Genomic DNA, 24,571 nt, shown 5'->3' with positions numbered 1-24,571 from the left:
AATGAACATTTTGGGGTGAAATACTTTGTCGTGGTTATTATTAGGAAGGGACGGTAATGACTGCAGGAGTTGGGGGTCACTAGGGGTCTGCAGGAGACCATGGGTGCTCAGGGACACTCACCTGTGGGGTGTCTTGGTAGGGAGGAGGGGGCACTGTCTGGGTGGCCATCATCGTCAGAGCCGGTGCCGGGGAGACATGGTGCATCCTGGGTGGGAGTCACATCGAGAACCTGCAGGCAGGAGAAATGCTGCTGGATTAAGGGGGATACCCCCCGAAAAGGAAAGATCAATAGGACAGAAAGGAGAAGTGATGCTCCTCACACAAGCTCCACCACCCAGTCCCTAGAAGAAACCCTTCATAACTTGATGATTGTTAGAGATTTGTGGTTTTGGATAAGGAATGCATCGAGGGTGAAACAAAGAGGGTCACTGGCTATGAGGGTCACAGGAGATCTTAGCTGGAGAGCAGCCAGGCAAGGGCAGAGCTCTTGGAGACGATGGCTGCATGGACACATGATGGATGCGATGGTGATGGAGATGATCAGTGAACATCATATTATATTTTCCCCCCTGTGAACCCTGGTGCACCCAGGGCATTTTCTTTATACCCCTTATGCTTATAACAGTGGCGCCTAAATGGGGATTTCCATCCCTTTTCGTTATTCCTCCTTTCTGGAAGTAGGAAGACAAGTCATAAATGCAAAATTTTCCATTTTCTGAAATTACACATCAAAAACCTCACCCAAATTCCATATCTCTTTGCCTCTGGCCACCATGGAGTCACATCTTCAAGCGCTGAATGCTCAATCCAAAAGCAACAGGGAATATGAGTTGACCAACCTAGTTGACTCCTATATTGCACTGACCAACCCCATGGTGACTGAACGCACAAGATATTGAATTGATGGGATTAAAATAATGATTTTTGTTATTTCCCCAACAGCAAAATAGCAGGAAGCAAAATTATCTGCTCCTGAGTGAACTTGTGGAGTAAAATCTTTGGTGTCCAATGTCAAAACTTGGCTCACAGCTACAGGCACGTCCTCAAGGGGGAACACCAAGGGGAAAACCTCCCCACCAGAAACAGCTGCAGCTGGAGAACAGCAGAATTTAGCACTGCAGCGGTCTAGACATCTCAGTGGGAAGCTGAGAAAAATAAGGCATTGCTATTTTGGGGAACAAAAAGTCCTGCTTGTTATCTATTGTTCATGCCAGGACTGAGCCTACCTTTAGCACACGGCAATTTATTGTGGGGTGTGAGCTTTTTGGTCAAATATATTCCCAGAAGGTGGCAGTCCAGAGCCCAATTTAATTGCCAAATATCATCTGAGCTGCTATAATCAAGGCTTTATGGGCGTTGATTTGTTTGGAGAACAGGACTTATAGCAAAATGTAAGGGAAAAAAGGGATAAAATGAGAGACAGCTGTTGCCAATAGCAGTATATTTATTTGGGGGGAAACAAATGCACTTGGGTGCCATAAATAACCTGGGAAGCACCTGGTACCCGTAGGAAAAGCCGGACGGGTATTTCACGTGGGAGCCCCTGGCCATGAATCTCCGGATAACAGTGCAAAGCTGTCAGCCCCGTGGATTTATCACCAGCCGAACACAGGGAAGGGTCTAAAGCTGCTATTTTATGCATTAATCCGTTCTTATTTTTTATATATTTTATGCATTAATGCTCTCTTTCTTTCCACTCTCACATCCCCCCCCACACCCCCTTAAATCAATTTAGCTGTATGAGCTCTTGACCATAGGCATCCAGATGACAAAAGGAGAAGAGCATCACCAAACCCCTGCCAATCCCTTGCAGATCAGCCTGAGGCAGCGATCAACTCTTGGGCAAAGAGTGAAATCTGGGGGTCACCAAGGACAGGAATTGCATACAACTCCCAGGTTGTTTGCACAGAGGAAAGAAATGGTGAGCAATAAAGCCCATAAAGGCTCTCTCATTTCCGGAAGCAGTTTTGGCAGCGACCTGAGATCAAAGTATCCTAAATTTCCTTACGAAATAAAATTATTTCACCTATCACTGAAATATTGCCATTAAGTTGGAAATATATTTCCTGAAGAGTATGTGTCTACCTGAAAGATTCTCAGATTTATAGGCTGTGCTTCTTTTTCCCAGCAATATATTATATGCTCTTTCAAATAAAAATAATTAAAGACTAAGTTGAGAGTTGGGGTTTTTTTATAGCGTGGTCACTGATGCCTTAAAGCATTTCAAAAATCCAAGTCCACAACACCCCAGGTGAATGTGACCTCCTTGATTCATCAAACAGCTGAAAAACTGTATTAGAAGCAGGGCTCAATGCAGAAAACCCCACATTGTTGGACTCCACATTATAATTTTTAGTAGATATTAATATTAGCTTTGCAAGGTGCAACTTCTGTTTCCAAATCAATGGGGATCATTTTTTCTAGCTCATTCAGCAGCTTCTTCCCTGCAGCAAAACATGCAACTGATAACAGAGGATTCAACATGAGAAATCAGACAATCAGCTTTTCAGCCATTTCCTCTTCTCTACCCAAAGTTTCAAAGTTATTAGAGGTACTTGAGGATGTCTTCCACCCATGGGAAGGTATTTGTCTCTATTAAGAGAATCCTGCCTTTTCTGAAGGGTATTTTGAAGAGAGGTTGCTTTGGGATTTGCACTGACACCGTGTTAGCCATGCTCCCTCCGCAGTGGGCTCTTCACAGAGGCTTTTGCATGCTGGCATTTATGATATATATTCATCTAAGTTGAAATGAAGAAATATAGCTGAGGAGGAAAGGACGGGCACCTCCAGAGGACCATACATCTTGGTCTGAACCGCCAGCGAGGACAGGTTCACCCTTGGCGGGTGATGCTGAGTCTTCACTAGCCATAAAGTGAATCAAGAGCAACCCTCTTGCTCTTGAATGTCTCGTTTCCATTCACCAACCTTCAAACTTTTGCTTATTTTCACTTCAATTCACCTCTGAGGCTGAAAGATGAACCCCAGGTTCTCACAAGCTATAACCCTGTTACACCACCACCTCATGAAAAATAAACCAAATGTTGTCAAATGGTCGAAATGGGGGAGAATCCCAGATTTCAAGACATCACCCATTCTTGGCCATGCCTCATGGTCAAGGTTGCTTCCAAGCAGGCTCATCTGAGGATTCCAGGAGTCCCTGTGCAAGAAATACCACTGTACCACCAAATATTATTAATCGTTTTTAGGAATATTTGGTACCCGAATTTCCTCTATCCAAACCCAGGAGGTTTTTTGCATTGGGAGCATCCTCTGCTCTCATCCAAGATGCTAGTTGCCTAAATGCTGATCATTGAATCCTTCCCAGCATCCAGCTATCAAGTTATCAAAGCAACCCTCTTTCCTACTTTTTCTCCTAAAAAAGCCCTTGGTCAATGCATAAACATCTCCCTTGGGTTCAGGGTGAAAGCAGCATTCATTTCTTTAACATTTGCATTTATTAATTTAATATTTTAAAATCCTCCCCCCAGCTTCAGCGCCAGAGAAAGGGGGGACCTGCTACTGTGAATGTCTTATGAGAACAACAATTACCGCTAAATATTTCTCTTCTCTGCAAAGATCCCCATCCCTAAAAGGCTCCAGGGATATCTCTGCAACATAAACAGGAGAATAAAACCTGCAAGAGCCAGTCAGAGCTTTAGTAGACAAGGTTAATGTACCTTGAACAGCAGCATTAAACAACTTTGTTCTTTAAGTGGATAGCTGAAATACCTACTACATACAGTGTTATTTTTATAGAGGAAGACCATTAAAGCACCTTCCAAAACAAACTGGTGCAGCGAAACATCAAAGAAGCTTCTTCAAAGTAACCTGAAAATACTTGCATTTTGTGCAATCCAGCCCCTGGCCCAACGAAAGTTCCCAGAAGAGCAAATTGTGAATCTTTTCAGAGGGCAAAGCAAAAAGCTTTGAAGTGAAACGTAGCTGAGGAACCCAAAAAATGTGCAAACTTCCTCTTGTCCAGGGAAAGTTTCTGATTGCCTTGAGAGGGATTGCAAAAAAATTAATTTTCCAACAGTTATTCGCTGCAAGCAATGAACTGTGAATAATTTATGATCAAAATCTTGCCTGATGCTTTCAAACCTTGCCTTGTGCTTTCCATTTTCCAACCCAACCTCTTAATCCCATGAGAGAAGAACCACCGAGCACCCACATTTCCATCGTTAAACACCAAATCTCGGTCCCTCTGAAGTCCTGCAATGGGAAGGTCCCATCCCCAAGGTCCCAGCCAGGTTCAGAGAAGCTTCTTGAAGGACTAAGAAAATGATAGTAAATAAACATGATGAGTTTTGGAGAGATGGGCTGGCAGAAGAAGCTTAAGTATGGGTCTAAGATGAATGAGGCGACGGGAAAATGGGAGATTTGTGGGTTTTAAACATCTTTTGTCCCACTAGCAAAGGTGATGTCAGAGCTGTTGCTTTGAGGATGGGCAGCCAAGAAGGATCAGACTCAAAACCAGTCTTGCTCAGCAACAATTAAATCATCAGCCACATTTTTCCAACCCAAACTGATAACTGCAGTCCAACTTCTCAGGCAGCTCAAGTACTGCAAAGTGTGAATCAGACCAGTGCAAAACCCACCTGCAACCTCAAAGTAGGCATTGAGATTGATGATTTCAGCAAAAATCCCACTACAAACTTCACAATGACTTTTTGCAGCCGTTGCTGCAGCCCATAAACACCTCATGGGCAACACTGCAATTTGTAATAATGCCTTTCTGGGGTGTTTATTTTGCAAATTAAAGCTCACAGGCTTCATCATGCCAATCTCCAAACTGCAAAAGCCATTGTGCTATGTAAACACAAACAGAAACCTAGTTTTGGGTGGGATTGAAGGGATTGGTCTAAACGGAAACCTGGGGTTTGGTGGGCTGACAGAAACCGGGCTAACCCAACTGCAGAAACACAGACAAGAGGTGCATGGAAGCATGCAGTTTTACCCACCCATGGGAAAGCCCAGAAAACAGAGCAATGCTGCAGCACACCTAATAAAACCCTCTCCTCCCTTAAATCTGCCTCGTTTCTTGCTATATCCTGCTATCACACTTGCAAATTTTCCCTTTGGGAGAGGGAAAGAATTCCCTTTGGAGCCGGCTGTTTTCCTCTTTCCCATATGGCAGATAAATCAGAGCTCTCGACTTGCTGAGCTTTCGCTTCACATCCCTCTCTTGCAGCTCTCTAGCTCCTCCTGGTCTTACCTCATGCCTGAATTTCCTTTGAAAATGCAGAATTCCCAAGGAGAAATGACTCTACAAACCAGAAGACAAAAATAAGGTTTTCCTTGAGGCCTGCCAGGCTTCCTGGTATTGGCAGAGAGTTGTTCCCATCCAAGCCCTGAGCCAAGAAGCCAAAGACTGCGACGTGAGCCTCTAGATTAATTGCCTCAATTTAAACATCTTTCATTTGCCCATTTGAAAGCAATTTTTTTGCCGTATTTCCAGCTTGCATGACAAAAGAGAGGTTTGAGATGTGACACAGTGATTTATACAAGCTCCATCAAGCTGGGGAGTTACAGATAGTTCTGAGCTCCTTTAATTACACTTAATTACACTGTCTTCTCCATTTACTCTGAATGGTAGACTCTAAGATATGTTCAGCCTTGTCTTAACTCAACACAATGAGGCAATTGGAGACAAAAAAGGACTGGGAAGTGTTTATGGGGTGAGGCAGATGTGCCAAATGTTTCTGCAACTTCCCAGGGACAAAAGGTACAGCCTGGCTTCAATGGTGCATCTCTGTGGAGATAAGGACTTCAGGATCAGGAAAGCTGAAATAGTTTTGTGCCTAGAAAATGGGAGGACCCATTTACAATGTGGAAAATGTCAAGAGGAACCAGGTTATTTCTTAGAAGGTATCTTCAGGATAGATAATTTCTAGTATTAACCACTCAGAGCAATGCCAGCCTTCTGTTCCAGAAGGTAATAAGGTGGACATCCATCACCACATCTTTCTGTGCCTTTAGTGGGAGGTGTCTGGACTTTGTACAATTTGCTGAATGAGTTGGGTTTGATCTTCTTGCTGGAGATATTCCCAAGCCAGGCTGTGCTTGTGTCCTCCACAGACATGTGCTCATTTTCTCCACAGGCTCCAGTTTCCCCCAAGGGGGACAACTCAACATGGCCAAAGCACATCAGAGCACCAAGCCCTTCCACACACGCACCAGGCAGCTCACACCAAAATACTGATTGAAAAGAGGGCACCAAGGCAGGCAGAATCTCCCCAAGAACTCCAAAGCCCCACAAACCCACCAGAGAAGTCTTTTCAAAGTGAACCCAGCCTCTACCTTTAGTAGAAAGAGGGCAAAACCAGCCTAATGAGAAATTAAGCTGCTTCATCACATCCTTAATCTTGAGGGTTTGGGCCAAGGGAAGGTCACAGGCAAGACCCAGGGCTGAAAGGGCAGCCTGGGGGAAATAATCCTGCAATAATCTTCCTATTGAGGCTTTTCTGCATCGTAGACCAAATGGAGCTCTTGGGTTTTGCCCTGAGATGCAGCCACCCCAAGTATTCCCAGTTTAGGAAGAAGTCAGGCACTTATTCAGGACACTGAAGGTGGATTTCTCTTTGCTCTTTTAGGAGGGAAGTTCCAGCCAATGGGGTTTAATTTTCTTTGTCACCTGCTGGGTGCCTACACTTTTGGCACAGATGAAGACATCTGTCACTCTGACAGGCCCTAATTTTAGCCATTGGTGTTGAGTAAAGGACTATGAGACCCTTGGTTTCGTGTAGATCTTATTTTAAGCTCTGCGTTTCAGTTATTTTTAGCTGGTGACCATTTCTCCACATCCTACTGGTGTGCCAAAAGTTTGCAGTGATAACAGCCCATATTTCAGGGTATTTGTACAAAAATATATCTGTGTTTTCCTCCAGGCTGGCTACGGCTTGTAGGGCTCTTAACAACATGTTATCAACACTTGAGCTTTAAATCAAGGCTCCCTACACAGCAAAAAAATCTCCCCCTAAATGCTTAGTGCATCTAGGGAAGGCATGATATAATTTGAATGTACCAGAAAAGAGCATAAATTCTCCCAAATAAAGCCCCACAGAGGTCAGGACTCACCACATCCTGCTCAATTAATATATTAAATTACTGTTAGTCAGGCATTAAAAGAGGCTTCCCAGAAAAGAGGTGGCATCACCATCCCTGGAAGTGTTCAAAACACATGCAGAGGAGGCCCTCAGTGACAGGATTTAGTGGTGGCCTTGGAAGTCATGGGGCAAAGGTGTGGACTCAAAGATCTTAAAGTTCTTTTCCAACCCGGTTGATTCTGTGATTCTATGATTCTATATATAAAATTGCCACATACATACAAACCAAAGCAGCCTTACCGTTTGCGGGGTGCTCAGGGAGCTGCAAGTGTGTTCCTGCCACCCCAAAAATGAGATCTTCTGGGTAGGGATCACAACCTGGGAAAGCAAAGGATGGAATATGTAAATATTGAGAGAAATGGTGAAATGAGAAGGTGAAATATTGAGCAGAGGATGCAGCTTTCTGCACTAGGGATGGCCTTCTGACAGTGGCAGCAAAACCATGGTGGGCAATGCATTGTTTGCAGGATAGTGAGGGAAATAGGGGGAATCAAGGAAAAACAAAGGTGGCAACATCCCCTTGAAGGTGAAAGCAGGGCGGATGGCTGAGCTAAATCAGACCCCAGGGTTTTGTCTGGGCAGGTTTGAACATCTCCAAGGAAGGATAACTAATAAATTAGATTTTCAGAGGTCGAACCGAGATGGGTCCAGAAAACAGAGGTGTGCTTGTGGCCAGTCTATCCGCAAAGGATGAAGGGCGATATGGTCCCGTCCTGTCCTTTTCTGTTCCTGGGGGGTGGTGAATCCCCAGCACAGGATCTCACTGAGGGTTACTGGTACAATCCGGGTCTGAAAAGGAGAGAAAAGGGAGAAAGCAATGAAACAGCATTGCTGCTGGCTGTACCCTGAGTTCACATCAGCAGTTGCCATCCCCCTGGTTAGTTACAATCACCATTTGAGTGTAAATGTGGGTTTATACTTGAGCTCAGATGGTGCAAATTAGGGAAGAGCCAGTAAGTCAAAACCAACGGAGCCCCCAGCTGTTATTTAGTAAGGAAAAGTCCACACAGGTGTTAGAGATGATCGTGCTTCTACCAAGGATCTGGCCTTTACAGAGGCTGAGGTTGGGATTTAAGCAGAACCAGTGTCAAAATGTGGATGGGCTGAGCAAGGATCAGCACAGCTGTGGGAGTGTTTTGTGTTTGATTGAAAAAAAATGAATGAAAGATAGAAACTTCCCCAGATCTCTGAATACACATCAAATCCGGCAAGCCCCACTGATCTCCAATATCCATCTGATAAACTTCCCTCCATACACATCATCCACAGATATTACCTCTATGTTACATGATAAACATCACCTGAGATCTCTGATATACATCTATCTACCAGGTATACATCACCTGGTAGAGAACTCCTCAGATCTCTAAGATATGTTTGATATATGTCCCTTGATACACACAATCTCTGTAGTGCTCTCAGATCTTCAGTATACATCTGATACATCTACCTTGATACAAATCACCTCTAGACAGCTCCTCACCAATATACATCTGACATATACATCCCTGATATATGTCACCTGTCTGGAGCATCTCAAATCTCCATTATATATCTGATACATCTAGCATGAATACATCACCTCTAGAGAGCTCCTCAGATCTTCAATATACATCCAATATATCTACCTTGATATATGTAACCTTGTACAGAGCTCCTCAGATTGATTATATATGTCTGGTATATATAAATATCCATGATCTGCTGAGCTGCTCAGATTCAAATGTACATCTGATATATGCACCTCCAGATATACACCACCTCCAGAGAGCTCCTCAGGTCTTCAATATACATGTGATATATCTACCATGACACACACCACCTCCAGAGAGCTTCCCAGATCTCCCAGGTATACCTGAAGGATGCATCTCTGCTATATGTCACCTGCAGAGAGCGACACCTCTGGGTGTATTGGAGGTCCATGAGAACCATTTTCCCTGGTTTTAATTCCACCCCAAACCACTTGCAGTAATAACACTAGCACTTTTTGGTGCCCTCCCAGCCTGTGTCCATCATTGCAACCAGGAGTATGGGTCCAAAAGACAGAGGTATATGAGGAAGCTTGCAAAGGAAGAGCCACTACTCGAAACCTGGACATCCATGAGGCCATTGCCCAAGGAGATATGAAAGCAAGTGGGTGATTTCTAGGCAAAATAGGGCAGAAATCCCCAAACATGGAAAACTTGATGAAAGGGGCAAAAGGTCAAGGTACCTCTTGACTTCTAGGGCAAGCATAGGTCCTGCCAAGAGGTTTAGAGACCTAATCTGGGTTTACACTAAATGCTCAGGAGGGGCTTGAGCCCAGAACTCTTCCACTGCAACAGCAGCTGAACTATGAAGCATATTTATGATGAAGAATAAAAAACGCTCATGAGTTCGTGTCTTGGAGGATCTTGCAGAGGCTGACACCAAATACACATTGAGGACCTGGGATTTGATTTGCACTGGATTTGTCCTGACAACGTGACGAAAAAGCACACGATTTGCAGCAATCCTTTGTAAAGACTTCACCATCCTGTGGGAAAGACTATAGTCATCTGGGCTCACCATGTGAGCGAAGCATCAGTACTGGAGGAAAAGGAACAGATAAATAAGGCTCTGCCAGTGCCAGAAGAATGCTGGTAGACTGATTTTCCCCCTTGGAGGTCATCAGGGCTGAGGTCTTAGATGCTGCATGCATGTAGGACAAAAGTACAGGCTTGTGCAGCTTTTGCACAAAAGATGCCATTTTTGTCCCCATCACAAAGAGCACCACAAGCCAACCCCACGAGGGACATCTCCCTGAACACTCTTGCAGAGGGAGAGAAGCCTTTTTGAGCCAGCACAGACTCCCAGCGACTTCAAAAGGCATCCTTTGAAGTTTAGCAGAGGCCTTTGAAGTCCTCCTGATGCAAAAGGGAATGGAGGAGATGCCTTCTTCAAGATGTTCCACTGTGGGCGACGCAAGATACACGGTGTCCCAGGCACTCGTGGTTACATGAAACAGCTGCCCCAGAGTCACAAATGAGACATCAAACTCCTCAAATGCCCTAATCAATCCCCCAAAATGCCCTAAATCCTCATCTACTTGACCTGAATGACACCCAACGGCACGGATAGGAACCTCAGCCTGTACCCAGACTGCAAAAAGCCAAGGGCATCCCTGTTAATAAAGATTTAATCAAGTGTAAGGGAATGCTAATAAAGTTGGCTTTTAGCAAAACTAAATCTAGGATTTTTCAAAAAAGGGCTAGGATTTTAAACCAAGAAGGCTTTTCCCAGCATGTCACCTTGTTTCCAACATGAGCAGATGACATTTCCAACCTCATCATCACAATAAATGTCTAACGTGATCATTCTTTAACAATTTTAATGCCAGCTCCTCTGCCTTCAGTGGCAACCACAAATGGTGACGTGCCCAGTAACACTGCTGGGTTTTACTGAATTACCTTTATACCCCACACTGCAGCCAGGAGCAAGCTGCAGTGGCCCCAAATTCTACACCCATGGGGACAAGTCAAGAAACCCTGTGCACATGAAAAGCAGGTGAGATGCAGAAATGAAAGCTCAAATTTCAGTTTAACTCTTTAAGGAGTCCAGGGGAGGTTTACATGGGGATGAGGAACAATTCTTTCCCCAAAGGGTGCTCAGGCATCGGAACAGGCTGCCCAGGGCAGTGCTGGAGTCACCGTCCCTGCGAGTGTTCACACACCATGTAGGCAAAGCCCACAGTGCCATGGGTTAGTGGTCGCCTTGGCAGTGCTGGGGAATGCTTGTACTTGATGATCTCTAAAGACCTGTATGATTCTAGAATTCTATGACCATGACTCTCCAAGCACTTTGGCTGCCATCTGCTATGAGGACTGTTGCAATAAACACCTTGGATTTGTTGGGATTTCCCCAACTTCTGTAGCATCTCCAGCTTCTGAGTAAGGGCTGGAGGTGGATATTGGGCATGCTCAAAGGTACGAAATACGGCAATTTCATCCTCCTACCTCCCCAGTCATTCCAGCGATGCACTAACCCCATTCTTGATCAGAGAGGGTGAAAAGCATTCCAGTATCTGAAGGGGGCCTACAAGGATGCTGGAGAGGGACTCTTCATCAGGGACTGTAATGACAGGACAAGGGGTGATGGGTTCAAACTGGAACAGGGGAAGTTCAGGTTAGATCTAAGGGAGAAATTCTTCCTTGTGAGGGTGCTGAGGCGCTGGCACAGGTTGCCCAGAGAAGCTGCAGCTGCCCCATCCCTGGCACAGTTTAAGGCCAGGTTGGACAGAGCCTTGGGTGACATGGTCTAGTAAGAGGCATCCCTGCCTGTGGCAGGGGGGTTGGAACTGGATGCTCTTAAAGTCCTTTCAACCCAAACGAATCTGTGATTCTATAATTCTACGAAAACATTGAAGACATTCCCATACACACAAAATATGTCTGTATGCCTGGAAAAGCAAAGCAGTTTTGCTGCAAAACATGGTCCAGGAGAGATGGTGGAGCCCTGCTACAGGCAATTTGCATTATCCAAAAGGAGCACGTATTGAAAGATCGGACACTACCCCCCTTCCCTGGATGCACACATGTGAACACATCTGGACCCAGGGAACAAAAGCGGCTCGCTACGCTGCACCGATAAATAATGGAAAGTCAAAGTGCCCCATGGAAGCAGCACCACACTGCTCAGCCTCAGGCAAGACCGCAGCAGATTTGGTACCCATGAGGTCTGGAACAGTGGGATTAATAACACATCAATTTTAATGCAGGGTGGGTTATGGGGGGTTTTTTCTTCCTTTTTCTTTTTTTTTTTTTTCCTGCTTCACAAACAGCAAAGTGAATGTTTGAGCATCTCGGCGGGGGGTTAATGAGGACTCTGATTAGTTATTCAGATTTGCCGATGCTGCCTCCATCCATCCTCAGATGGGGGAATAACGGGAAAAGGTTTGCAGAAGAAGCTTTTAAAGACGACCTGCTTGGCTTTCACAGCTCAGTTTCAGGGAGCTTATGCTGCAGTGGTCCCAAAAACTGAAATCCTTTGGGGAGGAGAAGCATATTTTCCCATCATTTTGGGGGGAGATGCAAAAAGCTGCTGAGTGCTGGGCCATGCCAAGGGGAAAATAGTTGGATTTGTGGTTTTTTTCTATATGAAAAACAAATTCTTGGGTGCTTCTAATGAAATTTGTTTGCAATTATGGTCAGAGGTACATGACCAAAAGTGATAAATGAGTGGATGAATGGTGGCAAGGATGCACAGATGCAAGGATGAACAAATACATGGATGCAAAAATACATGGATGAACAGCCACTTGGATGTATGGACGAAAGGATGGAAGGAAGGATGGACCATCCCACAAGCCACCACTGGGCTGCAAAACTTCAACATCTTCCACTGCTGCGGTATTTCACACAGCATCCCATAAAAGTCTAATAGAGTGTTTTATGCCCTTGTGCAAAAGCAAGGAGCTCACTTCATTGCTCCTTTCCCCCGGAATTTTTGAAGCAGGCTGTGTTCACCCACTGCTGGTGTATTTGGGGGTTTATTTCTAGATTGAGGCTTTTGTTCTTCACCTGCAGGTATCCAAATCTTCATATTGGCAGGTATCCAACATGATGCTGCAAAAAAGCCGTGAGGATGGAGCAGAGCGGCATTTCACAGCACTGCAAAGGAGTTCTCAAAAAGCCATTATTTTAGCATTCACTTGAGGATTCGTTATCGCTTCATCAAGGAGAAATACTTTAAGGATGGACAGCACTCCCTCAACGGTGAATTCATCTCAGCAATGAACATCAGCACTTTATTTCTAGTTAGGTCTAGAGACTCAGTTGGTTTGAGCATCACTCAGCTCCATTCAACAGGGATTTGCGGGATAACTCCCTGGCCTGCCAGGCTCTCAAAAGAAAGACACACTGGAGTTATCCATTGGATTTTGCAAACGCTGGGGCTCTCCATCCCCAACAGGCTCTTTTCCCTGGGAACACCTCCCATATGCTTCGTCAACAGCACATTAATTGTTCTGAATTAACAGCTCCTGCTGGAGGAACAAACAAGCAATTTGCAACCTTAAGATAACGCCCAACTTATCTCAAGTGATTTAAGTTGGGTTTGCTGTGAGGGGAAATCTGGCCTGCCTGGCTGGGAACGCACCCCTCAAAGCTTGGCTAAAATCACACCCTCCAAATTTTCAAGGTGAATAGATTTGGTTTTTAAATTGCCATTTTCACCACTTTATTCCTTTCTAAGATCACCCAAGGTGTGGGATTCAAGAAGGAACACCCACCCCTATCTCCCTACTCTTACATGCCTGGTTTCAACAGGAACCAACCTGAAAAGGACTCTACAGAAATCCTATTTCTCCTACAAGAATGCATAAATGCTTTGGAAATGCAAGTAAAGCTTTCCACAATTACAACCAAGTGCCTGCTGCCAGATCAACTGGAAACTCCTCTGGCCACCCCAGTCAAGGCTGAGTTGGGACCCATTGTCCATTGACCCCCAAAAGCTTTCCAAAAGCATCAAGGCTGGGTCCCATCAGATGACCAGTGTTATGGATGGAGTCATGGTCTTCCAGCAAGGTCTTCTGCTGAAGTCAGCACAGTTCACCTCCATTTTACAGGGGAAAAGGGTTTAATTGTGCCCTGAAGACATTAAGAAGGGGCATCAAAATGCAGTGATGCATCCTTCAATGATGGGAGGCACCTCCAAAATACAGGTCCTGCACTGGAAGCCATGGGCAGCCCTGGATCCCCACTGCCAAGCCTCACAACCTGACTACCTCCTGACGCATGTATAAAGTAAAAGGAGAAGCGATAAACCACTTTGGCACCTTCCCTGGGCATGACAGCCCTGGATAAAAGACCAAGATTCAAGGGATGCAGCCTGACACCACACAATTCCCAGCGCATCCTGTTACGCAGATTAATCCTTCTTGATGGAGAATTACAATTAGGGCTCGGTCTTAAGGAGATATCAGCAATCAGATATCTTATCAAATGCCACCTCAATTATTCAAATAATCCCTGGCTCTTAGATTTGGGTGCTGTTTAGGGAAAGCGGTCCGATTAATGTGCTGACACTTCCCTGTCACGTCCGACACCCTCAACTTCATGTCTGATTACGGAATTTGCATTCAATTTAATTTTTTCTCTTCCATCTGGAGTAAATGAATAATCTGAGCACCTACCCCAGCCTTAATTACATTTGTTAAATTAAAAACCCGGGATGGGAGAAATTTAAATGCACGGCGCTCCGCGGCCAGACAAACCTGCACGTTCAACCTGCCAGCTCCTGCTCCAATTCCTCTTCCTTCCCCACAGCCAGGCATCAAAGAAATTACAACTAGAAAACAAAAATTCCTTCTAAACGACGAAACAATAGATGATCTTTTGACATTTCCAGTGCTGTTTGCAGGGGAATGAGATAAAATGTAATAAATTCATATACTTCTGTGTGTTTCTTGGCTCCAGCAGCTAAAATTTCCATCTCTTTATGCAGGAGTCCTGGGGAGCAGAAATCCTTGATAATGCCAAACAATTCGACACTTTATTTTCTCTTTACTCTGCACCACGCAAAACACAGGCTTCAAGCTGCCAGCTGCTGGGAGTGAAACCAGATGCCACATCCCTTTTCCATATGGAAACAGAAATCGCCCCATCTCAAGGCGTGCATGTGTTCCCCTTGGTCACAGCCCTCCATGACCCCAGGGCTGCTACTGGCATGCGGTAAAGCCTCTTCCCAATAGCAAAACCAACTTATTTCAATGGTGCAAGTGTCATTTTTTACACATTTTTACACTCAACCTGGTTCAGGCCAGAACCTGGTACCACCAGCCCTAGAGAACAGCAGAGAAAATTTCCCCCAAGCCACCAAATTCCTTAATTTCAATATTAAAAGATAAGCGAGGAGTAGAAATAAAATCACTGGACTTGACTTTTTTAATATAAATCACTTTGCAGAAGCTTGCTCAATTCCCTTTCTTTTGGAGAAGATGAAACTTAAAAGGCTGGAATTAATAGCTGGACTCAAGGTGGTGGTGGAGAAAAGAGCTTTTCCCTTTGCCCTGAGTGTGCTCGCAACTCAGGTGACATTACTGCACTCCAGGGAAGCCGGATTGGACTCCCCACCCCAAAAAGATCCGCTCAGATGGGTGTAACAGAGCATCCCCCCCAGGCACAGCAGCAGGATTAGGCCATCAGAGAAATCCCCTCCAAGTTGAAGGCTCGGATGCTGTCTGATGGACACTGCGGTTTCTCATCCTTCCCAGCTTTCTTCTGCTTTGTTTTGAGTTAACAGTTATGGTGCCGGAGGAGGAAACATCATGTTTTAGCAATGAGGTCCCCAGTGAGGCTGTTTAAAAATTAATTAGTGCCATGAATGTATCAGTGATGAATAGTAATTTTCGCTTCTGTATCTACTTCTAGACCATCGTTACTACAGCTTTTCTATGGTCCTGTCAGCCGACAAGGACCTAATGTGGAGCATACCAGAAAAATTGTTGCCTCTATCTCCTGAAAATACCCCATTCAACAACAAACACACACACCAATGTGTTTTCTGTGGAGCTGTCAGGTAAATTAAGGTTGTATTTGCTGAGCTGGCTGGAAGCAGCAGGGTCCCATCACCCCAAAGTTGCAAATGTCCAAGTATGAGCCTGGCTAGACATGCCATGGCTCTTATACAAGGTGGGTGTTGTGGTATGGAGGGGGATGGGGGTCCTAGCTTCACCCGAGATGGAGGACAGAGGTCCTCCTTCCACGGATCCAGGGGTGGAGATCCCCAGCCCCAAGGATGGAGAACCCTCAAGGATGGAGAACCCCCACCCCCAAAGATTGAGATCCTTGGAGAACCTCTTAACTGCAAGCACAGGGATCCCCTCAACCCTGAGGATGTAGATCCCCAAAACCCAAGGACCCTCACAACCCTAAGGGTGGAGATTCCCCACACTCCAAGGATGGAGATCTCCCAAACCAAGCATGAAGACCTTCCAAGGGGAGAGGGATCCCCTCCAGCCATAAGGATGAAGATCTCCCCAGAAACTAAAGACGGAGACCCCACCTTCCCCAATCCCAAGAAGCGCAATCACCCCCTGGCACCTCGGTAGCCTGATTCCCCACCCTACACTGCACTGGGCAGGACCTGGGGGCATCACCCTGATCTGGTGATGCCCCCCAACCTTCAAATTGCAACTCTAAATGAGCCACCGTCCTGTTCTAAAGCAGCAGGGACCAAGCAGCCTCGCTGCATCAGCTGCTTTCAGGTGGACGGCGAAGCTGAAGGGAACTTGCAGGGACATCTGGAATATATTAATTTTATGGCATGTTTCATATCACAGACAGGTACTTTGAAGCAGTTAAGTAGTAGCAGGGCAGCACGTCCCCATGGGTGGGCTGCGGTTTGTGCTTTCAGCCCCAGCTGCCCCACCATGACAAAGGGGCTGGAGAGACGGAGCTGACGTTTTCCAAACACAGTTTTGTGCCTCTGGGGGCGAATCCAGTGAGAAATTCCAACCCAAAAGGCCAAGAAAAGAAATAATTAAATAAAGAAAGAAACCAACCCCCATGCCTAAGTGATGTTGATCCCCACATCAGGCTCTTAACAGCCCCATCACAAATTGTAAATGACTCAGATAAATTAGATGGCTTAGCAGCTGCGAGGAAAGGCCCTTCTGAAGATTCATTTGTTTCACAGCAAAGAAATTAGTCGGGAATTTAAAATCTTTTCCAGCAGCTTGACGCTGACACCCTGCCAAAGACCACATGTTGCTGCTCGCGCAGCCCTGGGATGCAGCTGGCCCCCGCTAGGAAAAGTCCTCCCGGAGCATCCGAAAGCAATGAAGAAGTGTGAAAATGGGAAGATTTGACTCAAAACATCACCATGGTGAGGGAAAGCCAGTGACTGAGCTGCAAATGGAGAAACAAAAACAGGGGGACAGTAACATGGGGATGGGTCAAAGCAGAGGAAGAAGTCGGGGTTGCACCCTGAGTGCAGTGAGACACAGTGATTTCCCCATTGGTGCAGGGAGATGCAGCGATTTACCCGATGGCTCCCCACAAGGGATGACAAACCCCCCAGCATCCCTGCTTTTCTAATGCTTCCAGACAGGGAAACACTAGGACCATGCTGCGCTCACTGCAGATGCCCTTTCTCAGATCTTAGTACATGAAATTCATGTGTTAAACCTCCCTGTATTCAGAGGCTTCCCTGCTCCCCACCCATATCCCTCTTAGCTCATGAAAAATTGAGGGCTTTTTTATCACCTTCAGACACTATTTTGCAGGTAGCAGCATCTCAAACCCCCTTTTAGTGGGAGTTCAGAGGTATAAAAGATGCAAAACACCCCTAAATTATTCACACAGCATTCCAATCAAAGCCCTGTTATGGGATACAGAGGAGGATCTGGAGACAGAGCCATGACGCTGGGATGTCTCTTCATCGCTGTTTGATAGAAAAACCCTTCCTGTATTTACTGGGGAGAAGGCGATGGGCAAGAGGGTAAAATAAAAAGATGTCCCCTATGGAAAAAGGGCTGAAGAGCACGGAAATACAAGGAGCATCCGCTCTTCAGGTGCACCCAACCCGAGCAACCCAGTTACATTTGCCCTGTGGCAATACTGCAGCTTTCCAAAACTTCTGCAGGACCGGAGAAGCAAAATTAAAGTGGGGCACGGGAAGAGACACTGCAAACCAAGAAACTCCACCCTGGCAGGAAGGGATAGAAAGAACCAAAAAGGTAAAAAATTAATAAGAAACTCAGACGTAATTTTGCATTTCAAATACAGGAGGTTTCCAGTAAGGAAAAACCCTGGAAGACCTTTTTTCTTCCAGTTTCTGTTCTCTGTTTTGCTTCTTGCTGTTTCACTGAGCACCTAGGTGCTCCCAAACTGGGATTTCCATTTCTCTGGCTCCTCACTGGGGCAAAACCCCAACAAGCCAGTGCAAAAAAACCCCAGCAACCGACCAAAAATAAACCACAATTCCCCCCCCAAAAGTAGGACACCAAGTGCCTGCTCATTCCAAACTCAGCTTGATGCTCACTAATTACCCGATAATAGTATTTATATGCTGCTGGCACACTCGGAAATGCAGCTCCTAATAACCGAGGTCCACATCAATATTAATGTCCCGGCTTGACTCTCGATACCCGAAGAGAGACAAAGAAACATCACAGCAAAGTGAAAAGAGGGGCAGAAAATGAATTTTTAAAGTATTTTCCTGTGTTTGGCAAGAAGGGAGTGCTTGAGATTAAATGATGGGATCCCCCCTTGGCGTGTATCAGCAATAAAAGTGAATATAAACTCTAAATTCCCATCTCACGCGCAGACGCTTCCAGTAACAGAACATGTTTCACCATCCATAAGCCCTTCACAAAGTTTGAGTTTCTCCATAGGAAGGAGCAGGCTGGAAAAACTTCTCAATGGGAATAGATTTCCAAAATTTGGGGCTTTCCCCTTCCCTCAGTTACTCTATGACAACTGGCTCCAAATACTCATCCCTGCAAACTTCAGTCAACTTTCGGCTGCTCATGCCAAAACCCAGCTTTTGGGTTGACTCAGCAAGAAATGCATCTGGAAATGACCTCTGAGAAGCATCTGATGCTTCAAACCTTGTGCAAAGTGGGAATCACCCCCCTCAAAATTCACCAATACTGTATCATGAATACTTGCAGTAACGTGGCTCTGTAGAGCCTGATGTGGGTTGCAAACGTGCCCCAGCACCGCTCCGTAATTCCATTACAAACCTCTTTTCTCCATAATTTCTATGCAGAGACACTTGGCACACCAGGAGCATTTAGGCTGAGTTTAAATGGAGTTAATAAACTATTAATAGCCTGCAGTAAGGCTGTGATAGATTTGAGCTGCATGTGATCGGTGCTCCTCGGGACAAGGTGCTATTACTGATGTCTGTGCTCATGAGAAAAATCACAGAGGTCTTCCATGAAAAACGCAGTTCCAGGAAATCTGATGTTTCTTGAGGAAAGATGAGCATTCTCAGGATTCCTTTTTTCCATCAAAATGAAATCTAGCCTTTTGAGATTAAGTGTGGATGTGGCATTTATCCTGTGGAATGCTGGTAATCTGCACTGTCGACCCATTAATTCATGTTGATTAATAGTCAAAGAAAATGAATGGAAGCCATAAAGTCTGGAAATTCACCACTAGCTTGTTCACAGATCTTTTGGTACTTCCATTTCCATGGAAGTTCAGAATTTACCTATTTTTAGACAAATTCCAAGCAAGAAAAAGGCAAATTCTGGAAAGATCTTAGATCACAGAATGGTTAAAAAAGACCTTAAGATCATCGATGCCATGGGGGGTTTGGAACATCATGAAAATAGATGTCCTGCTTCCCCAACAGACTGTGGTTATGAAGCATTTACTGACACAGATATATCTGCGCAGCTATTAAAAACCAGCAATGAGTAACGCATTGACCATTCAGAGAAGAGCCAACCTGGCACTGATGACAAAATCAATGGGAAACACCTCGACCCTTCAAAGAAAACCTGGCCCTGCTTTGATGGCTCCAATAGACAACAAGTAACATATTGACCCTTCAGAGAAGAGCCAGCCCTGCGCTGATTACTACAATGGCAATGAGTAATGTGTTGACCCTTCAGAGAAGAGCCAACTTTGTGTTGATGACTACACTATGCAGAAGCAGGACTCAAGCCAGCTGCCTGAAGACTGCCATAAAAATCAAATGTTGCTATAAAGTGACTTCAGATATTGCAAGAAATCCCTAGAAAGAGACCTATTTATAACCTCATTTGGCAATCTGGGCTGGAAAGAGCACTCTGTAATTGTAGCCTGGCCATCAATTCTGGTCGAACTTGAGAAGATCTTTCTAAAGGGCCATCGAGTGACCCAGTGAAAATGGCAATTTTTCAAGCAGAAATTTTCTCAAAGCTTAAATCACCTCTTCATTAAATATTTCTTAGTTCTAGCTTGTGGAAAGAGGCCTTGAGGCCTATTCCAAGAGGAGCCATCTATGAGAAGGCAGAAGGTAGAAATGAGACTTTCCAGGGGAAAAAAAATAAATAGGATTTCCACTCAAGAGATGCTGATTGGCACCACTGGAGGACCCAAAACCAAACCCTAAAAATGGAGTTTTCTTGTCTTTCCTTTTTGGGATAATGGAAGCTTAATCATGAGAAGAAGCAAAAGCTTCCTCCAGCTCCTCTGGCTGTAGGTGCTCATCACCTTTTGGGCATTGACAAATGTCGTTTCTCCGACCAAAACCACATCAACTCACAAGAAGACCCTTCCCCACCAACTTCCAACCATGATGAGTGAAAACGGAATGCCTTGCTTCAACCCCTCCATCAGCACCAGAGAAAACATCCAAATCCCTGCAATGTGTAAATCCCTCCTTGCCTTTCCCCCTCCTGATGGCTGCTTTCCCTCAAGGAACCTCCAAGATGCCCAAAACCTGCCCAAAATCATGACCTACCAAAAAAAACTAACCAAAATCAAACAAGAAATGGAAAAAATTAATGAATTTGGAACCAATTCAAGTCAACAAGATGTACAATCAACTTGCCATGTGGCCTCCTGTGCCTGATACAGCTGATTTACCAGCACTTAATGTTGGTCCCCATTTTATTTACCATGGAATGGGAGCTGTGAGGACTGGGATAAATAAGAGTAAAAGCGATTTTGAGGGTCGCTGCAGCTTTTCAACTCTCCATTGAGATATTATTGGCTGATCTCCTACACAGCTGCTCCCTGCTGAATAGACGCATCCCACCTCCAGCACAGTTGGCCATCAACCAGCATGGGGAAAAATACAAGTTTGGGGTTTTATTTTTCAGTTGATGTGACTTTGTTGGGGATTTTTATATTTTGGGGGTGAGGAATAACTGGTGCTTTATCCAATCATAGAATCTTAGGATCAACTAGATTGGAAAAGACCTTTAAGATCATCAAGTCCATACCTTTACCCACCAAGACCACCACTAAACCGTGCCACAAAGGGCCTGGTCTACACAGTTTCTGACCACTTCCAAGGATGGTGATTCTACCCTGGGCAGCCTGTTCCAATACCTGAGCACCCTTTGGGGAAGGAATTTTCCCTAATATCCAGCCTAAACCTCCCCTGGTGCAGCTTGAGGCCATTTCCTCTTATTCTTGGTACTTGGGAGAAGAGACAACCCAGTTTCTTCACTGTCTCCAGTGGGCAGCTGGAGGGGGTCCAGCGTGGTGACCACCGTCCCGTGGTAAAACGAGTCACAACTGTCTAACTCCAAAACTGCAGGGGCGGGGGGGAGGGAAGGAGGGGGAATATTTGATTTCTTCACCAATAAATGCTCCTTTTTCCAAAGCACGAATCCAGAACAGAGAAAAAGATGAAGTTTTGAAATGCCTCAATGAAATTTGATTTTTGGTTTGAATCAACAGCTTCACTCGGTGCCATTTTAATGCTATTTTATGTTGAAATGTCAATTGGAAACTAACATTTAAAAATGTCAAAACATTTCACGGCTGCAGACGAAACTGATAGGTTTTTTTTTTTTGCTTCCATGTGTCCAAACAGAAAACGCTTTTGGAATTTTACTGTAGAAAAAATAAATAAATTAAATATCTATATTCAATATTTTGACTTCTTGGAATGAAAAGAGAGTTAAACCATAATATTTCCTACAGGATGCAAACAATATTTTCTGACAAGCTGTAATCATCAAAAAGTAATCTGAACCAACTGTTTGCTACCAGGTCTGTTATAGCTACAAGTAGAGCAACAGAGAATTTTGCTATTGTGGGCACACTGAACCCTTTTTTTTTCCCCAGGTATTTCCATATTTCCACAGTTTTCTCACTTCTTATATCCAACAGGATAAAAATCAGGGTGCACAATACCTGTTTCACCATCAGAAACATTTCCAGTGCGCTGATTTGCCTTGCCAGTGGGGAAGAACTTGGGAAAAAGATGGTTTTATAGAATCATGGAATGGTTTGAGTTGGAAAGGACCTTGAGATCACCCAGTTTCAACCCCCTGCCATCGGCAGGGACACCTTCCCCTAGACCAGGCTGCTCCGAGCCCTGTCCAGCCTGGCCTTGAACACTGCTCCTTTAGAAGAGGCAACAAGTGATTTTTGGTGGGTTTTCACTGTATTTTCCATTAATGACACCTCCTTCTTCACCACTTTGGGGAATTTTGGGGGGAAACAGCACTGGGAGTTTTTGCTCCTGTGGCTGCAAGCAGCCCATACACGGCGGGGGGGTGTTATCCAATATAAACAGTATTTTCCAGTGATCTCACCTTTATAATTCCTGCCTTGGCCATGCATTGATTTTCCTGGTTCCAGGAGCAGGGTGAAAAAAGGCAGCGGTGCAAAATGGGATAAAAAACAGGGGATCTGGAGCCATCACTGGGCTGCAAAACAAGTTTTTCATCCCAAAGCCTTCCATCACCTTTGCATCTCCCCCAAATTTCTCCTTTTCTCTTCTTTTCCCTATGCCCAGGCTACAGCCCCGCATGGGGAATAAGCACAATTATCTTGTCTCGCCACATTTTTCCAGCCCTGCCTGAGGTTTAATTAAAGCCAAGCAGAAAAACACAGAGGAGAAGAGCTCTGTTCCCATATCGCCCCACTGCATGTGGTGGGGAGGGGGGCAAAAACAGGGAAAAACAAACAGGAAAAGCATAAACCCTTAATTGTAGACTTTTGAATGCATCAAATCTTCATGGATATTGCTCCTTTATCATTTTTCCTTTTAAATATACATAGAGAAATATATATATGGGTAGGTCTGCACACATATATGCATATACACTAAGATCCACATGCACCCTCTCCCTGTAAAATATATATATATATAAAAGGTACTCTAATCCCCTGTAATCTCCTTGAATTACACCTAAACCACCCTCCTTGCAGGTGACCTTTCCGCAAAAGGCTGTTTCTATGCCAACAGCATTGTTTGAGTAGGGCAAGAGCGAAAATATGGCACAATAATCTTCAATTTTGGTTTAATTCGGTGTTGTCACCAATTGCCAGGAGCTGGTTGATGCTTGAAATAGGGAAAAAACATACTAAAAAATAACTAATAGATATATAAGGGTTGAATATTAGGCGGAGAACATGGTAGGCTTGAAGCGATTTAGATTTTGCCTAAATTCCTGGTATTATTTTGGGGTGAAATTCCCCTCATTTTGGGGTCTAGGAGTAAAATCATAGTGTCTTAAAGTCCTTTTCACCTTAAAATGTGCATTTCCATCTCGTCCTGAAAATGACACCTGGGATCATTGGTTCCTACCGAAAAATCCCGATAGGTAACCCTGACCATCTCCATTTTTTTTCCATTTTCACTGATTTTTAGCAAATTACAGCAAGGAGCTTGTCAGCAATGGAAAAAAAAAAAATTAAATTACAGCAAACAGCAGACCTGAACTTGGATAAAAAGCTGGTTTGGGTCTGGATAATGAGAGTTTGAGAGATTTTTCCTTACTTTCTTGAGTTCCTTGAGTTCCAACTCAACCCATAAAGCCACATCCCAAACTGGAGCATTTAAGAATGAAACAGAGAAGGGAAAATGAGATTTTTCCAGCACAAATGATCTGTTTTCACTTGTTTCTGGGTTGTTCGGGTGTGTTTTAGAGAGTGGCACAAGGACTGGTGGCCCACTGGGTTACAACATCCCTCAAAATGCCTTTTTTTTCCTCATTGTGAGAGGGACATCACCCCAATTCCTGATTTTGGGGGGTTTTATTGGCAGGCAGGGATGTATTTTTGTTTTTCTGCTGACCCGACCCCAACACCTTCACAGGTCTTGGGAGGGAGGATATTTCCCGACGGCTCCATCTCGCAAGGCGCCAAACTAAGAGGATAAAAATAGTGGTTGCCATGGGAACATAAAACTCCAGAGTTTGAAAACACCAGAATTAAACTTTGCTCTAATTTTGGTCCTTAAACCCCGTTTGTATCCATGTTTCGGGTGGGTTGAAGGTATGCGAGCAAAAAATGTGGATTTCAAGCACCCAACCAAGGTTTAACAGCCTTACAGATGTTTTCCCACAGCCGGATGCATCCCCAAAACAGGAGTAAGTTAATTTCAATTATTTTTTTTTTTTTTAACTAAAAATAAGGATTAATCCCTGCTTGTGGAATTGCTGCTCACCCTCTGGCCTTGGAGCCATTGCTCTGCATCAGCTCCATGGATGCATACAGGGCGAAGAGATCCTATACGGATTTTGGCATATTATCCAGGAAAACCACTCATGAGACTTAACATCATCGGCTCAAAATACACCATGATCACTTAACAAATACTATATTATAAGAATAAAGCCCCAGCACTAACGATGCTCAGCCAGAGCATCCCCTTTCCTGACAGCATCAGTAGCTTCCAACAAGCTTAAAGCAACTTTTGGAGTTGGTATCTTCAAAACTGCTCAGCCCAAGGGGGGAAAAACCATTCTCAAAGGAAAATAAATCATTTTTCACTTGATAATAAGCAACACAATTGGGATTGCACGTGAGGGGATGGGCAGCAGGTC

The 24,571-nt window shown here is 44.6% G+C and overlaps 1 protein-coding gene across 7 annotated transcripts in view; it reads right to left on the bottom strand.

Annotated features, from left to right (window-relative positions):
- PKNOX2 (PBX/knotted 1 homeobox 2) overlaps positions 1–24,571 on the bottom strand; it is an 80,184-nt gene that overhangs the window by 24,234 nt on the left and 31,379 nt on the right. For 3 of the 7 annotated variants that reach the window (XM_065697195.1, XM_065697196.1, XM_065697194.1), the window contains 3 exons: positions 7,745–7,896; positions 7,348–7,425; positions 122–230 (listed from right to left, as the gene is read on the bottom strand). In XM_065697195.1, coding sequence (XP_065553267.1) covers positions 122–205 — 84 coding nt within the window. In that variant the 5' untranslated portion in view covers positions 206–230; positions 7,348–7,425; positions 7,745–7,896. The other 4 variants (XM_065697197.1, XM_065697198.1, XM_065697199.1 and 1 more) reach the window with 4 other exon arrangements.

The sequence above is a fragment of the Lathamus discolor genome, chromosome 17 (genome assembly GCF_037157495.1).
Source record: "Lathamus discolor isolate bLatDis1 chromosome 17, bLatDis1.hap1, whole genome shotgun sequence".
Lineage (NCBI taxonomy): Eukaryota > Metazoa > Chordata > Aves > Psittaciformes > Psittacidae > Lathamus > Lathamus discolor.
This window is presented reverse-complemented; position numbering and strand designations above follow the sequence as displayed.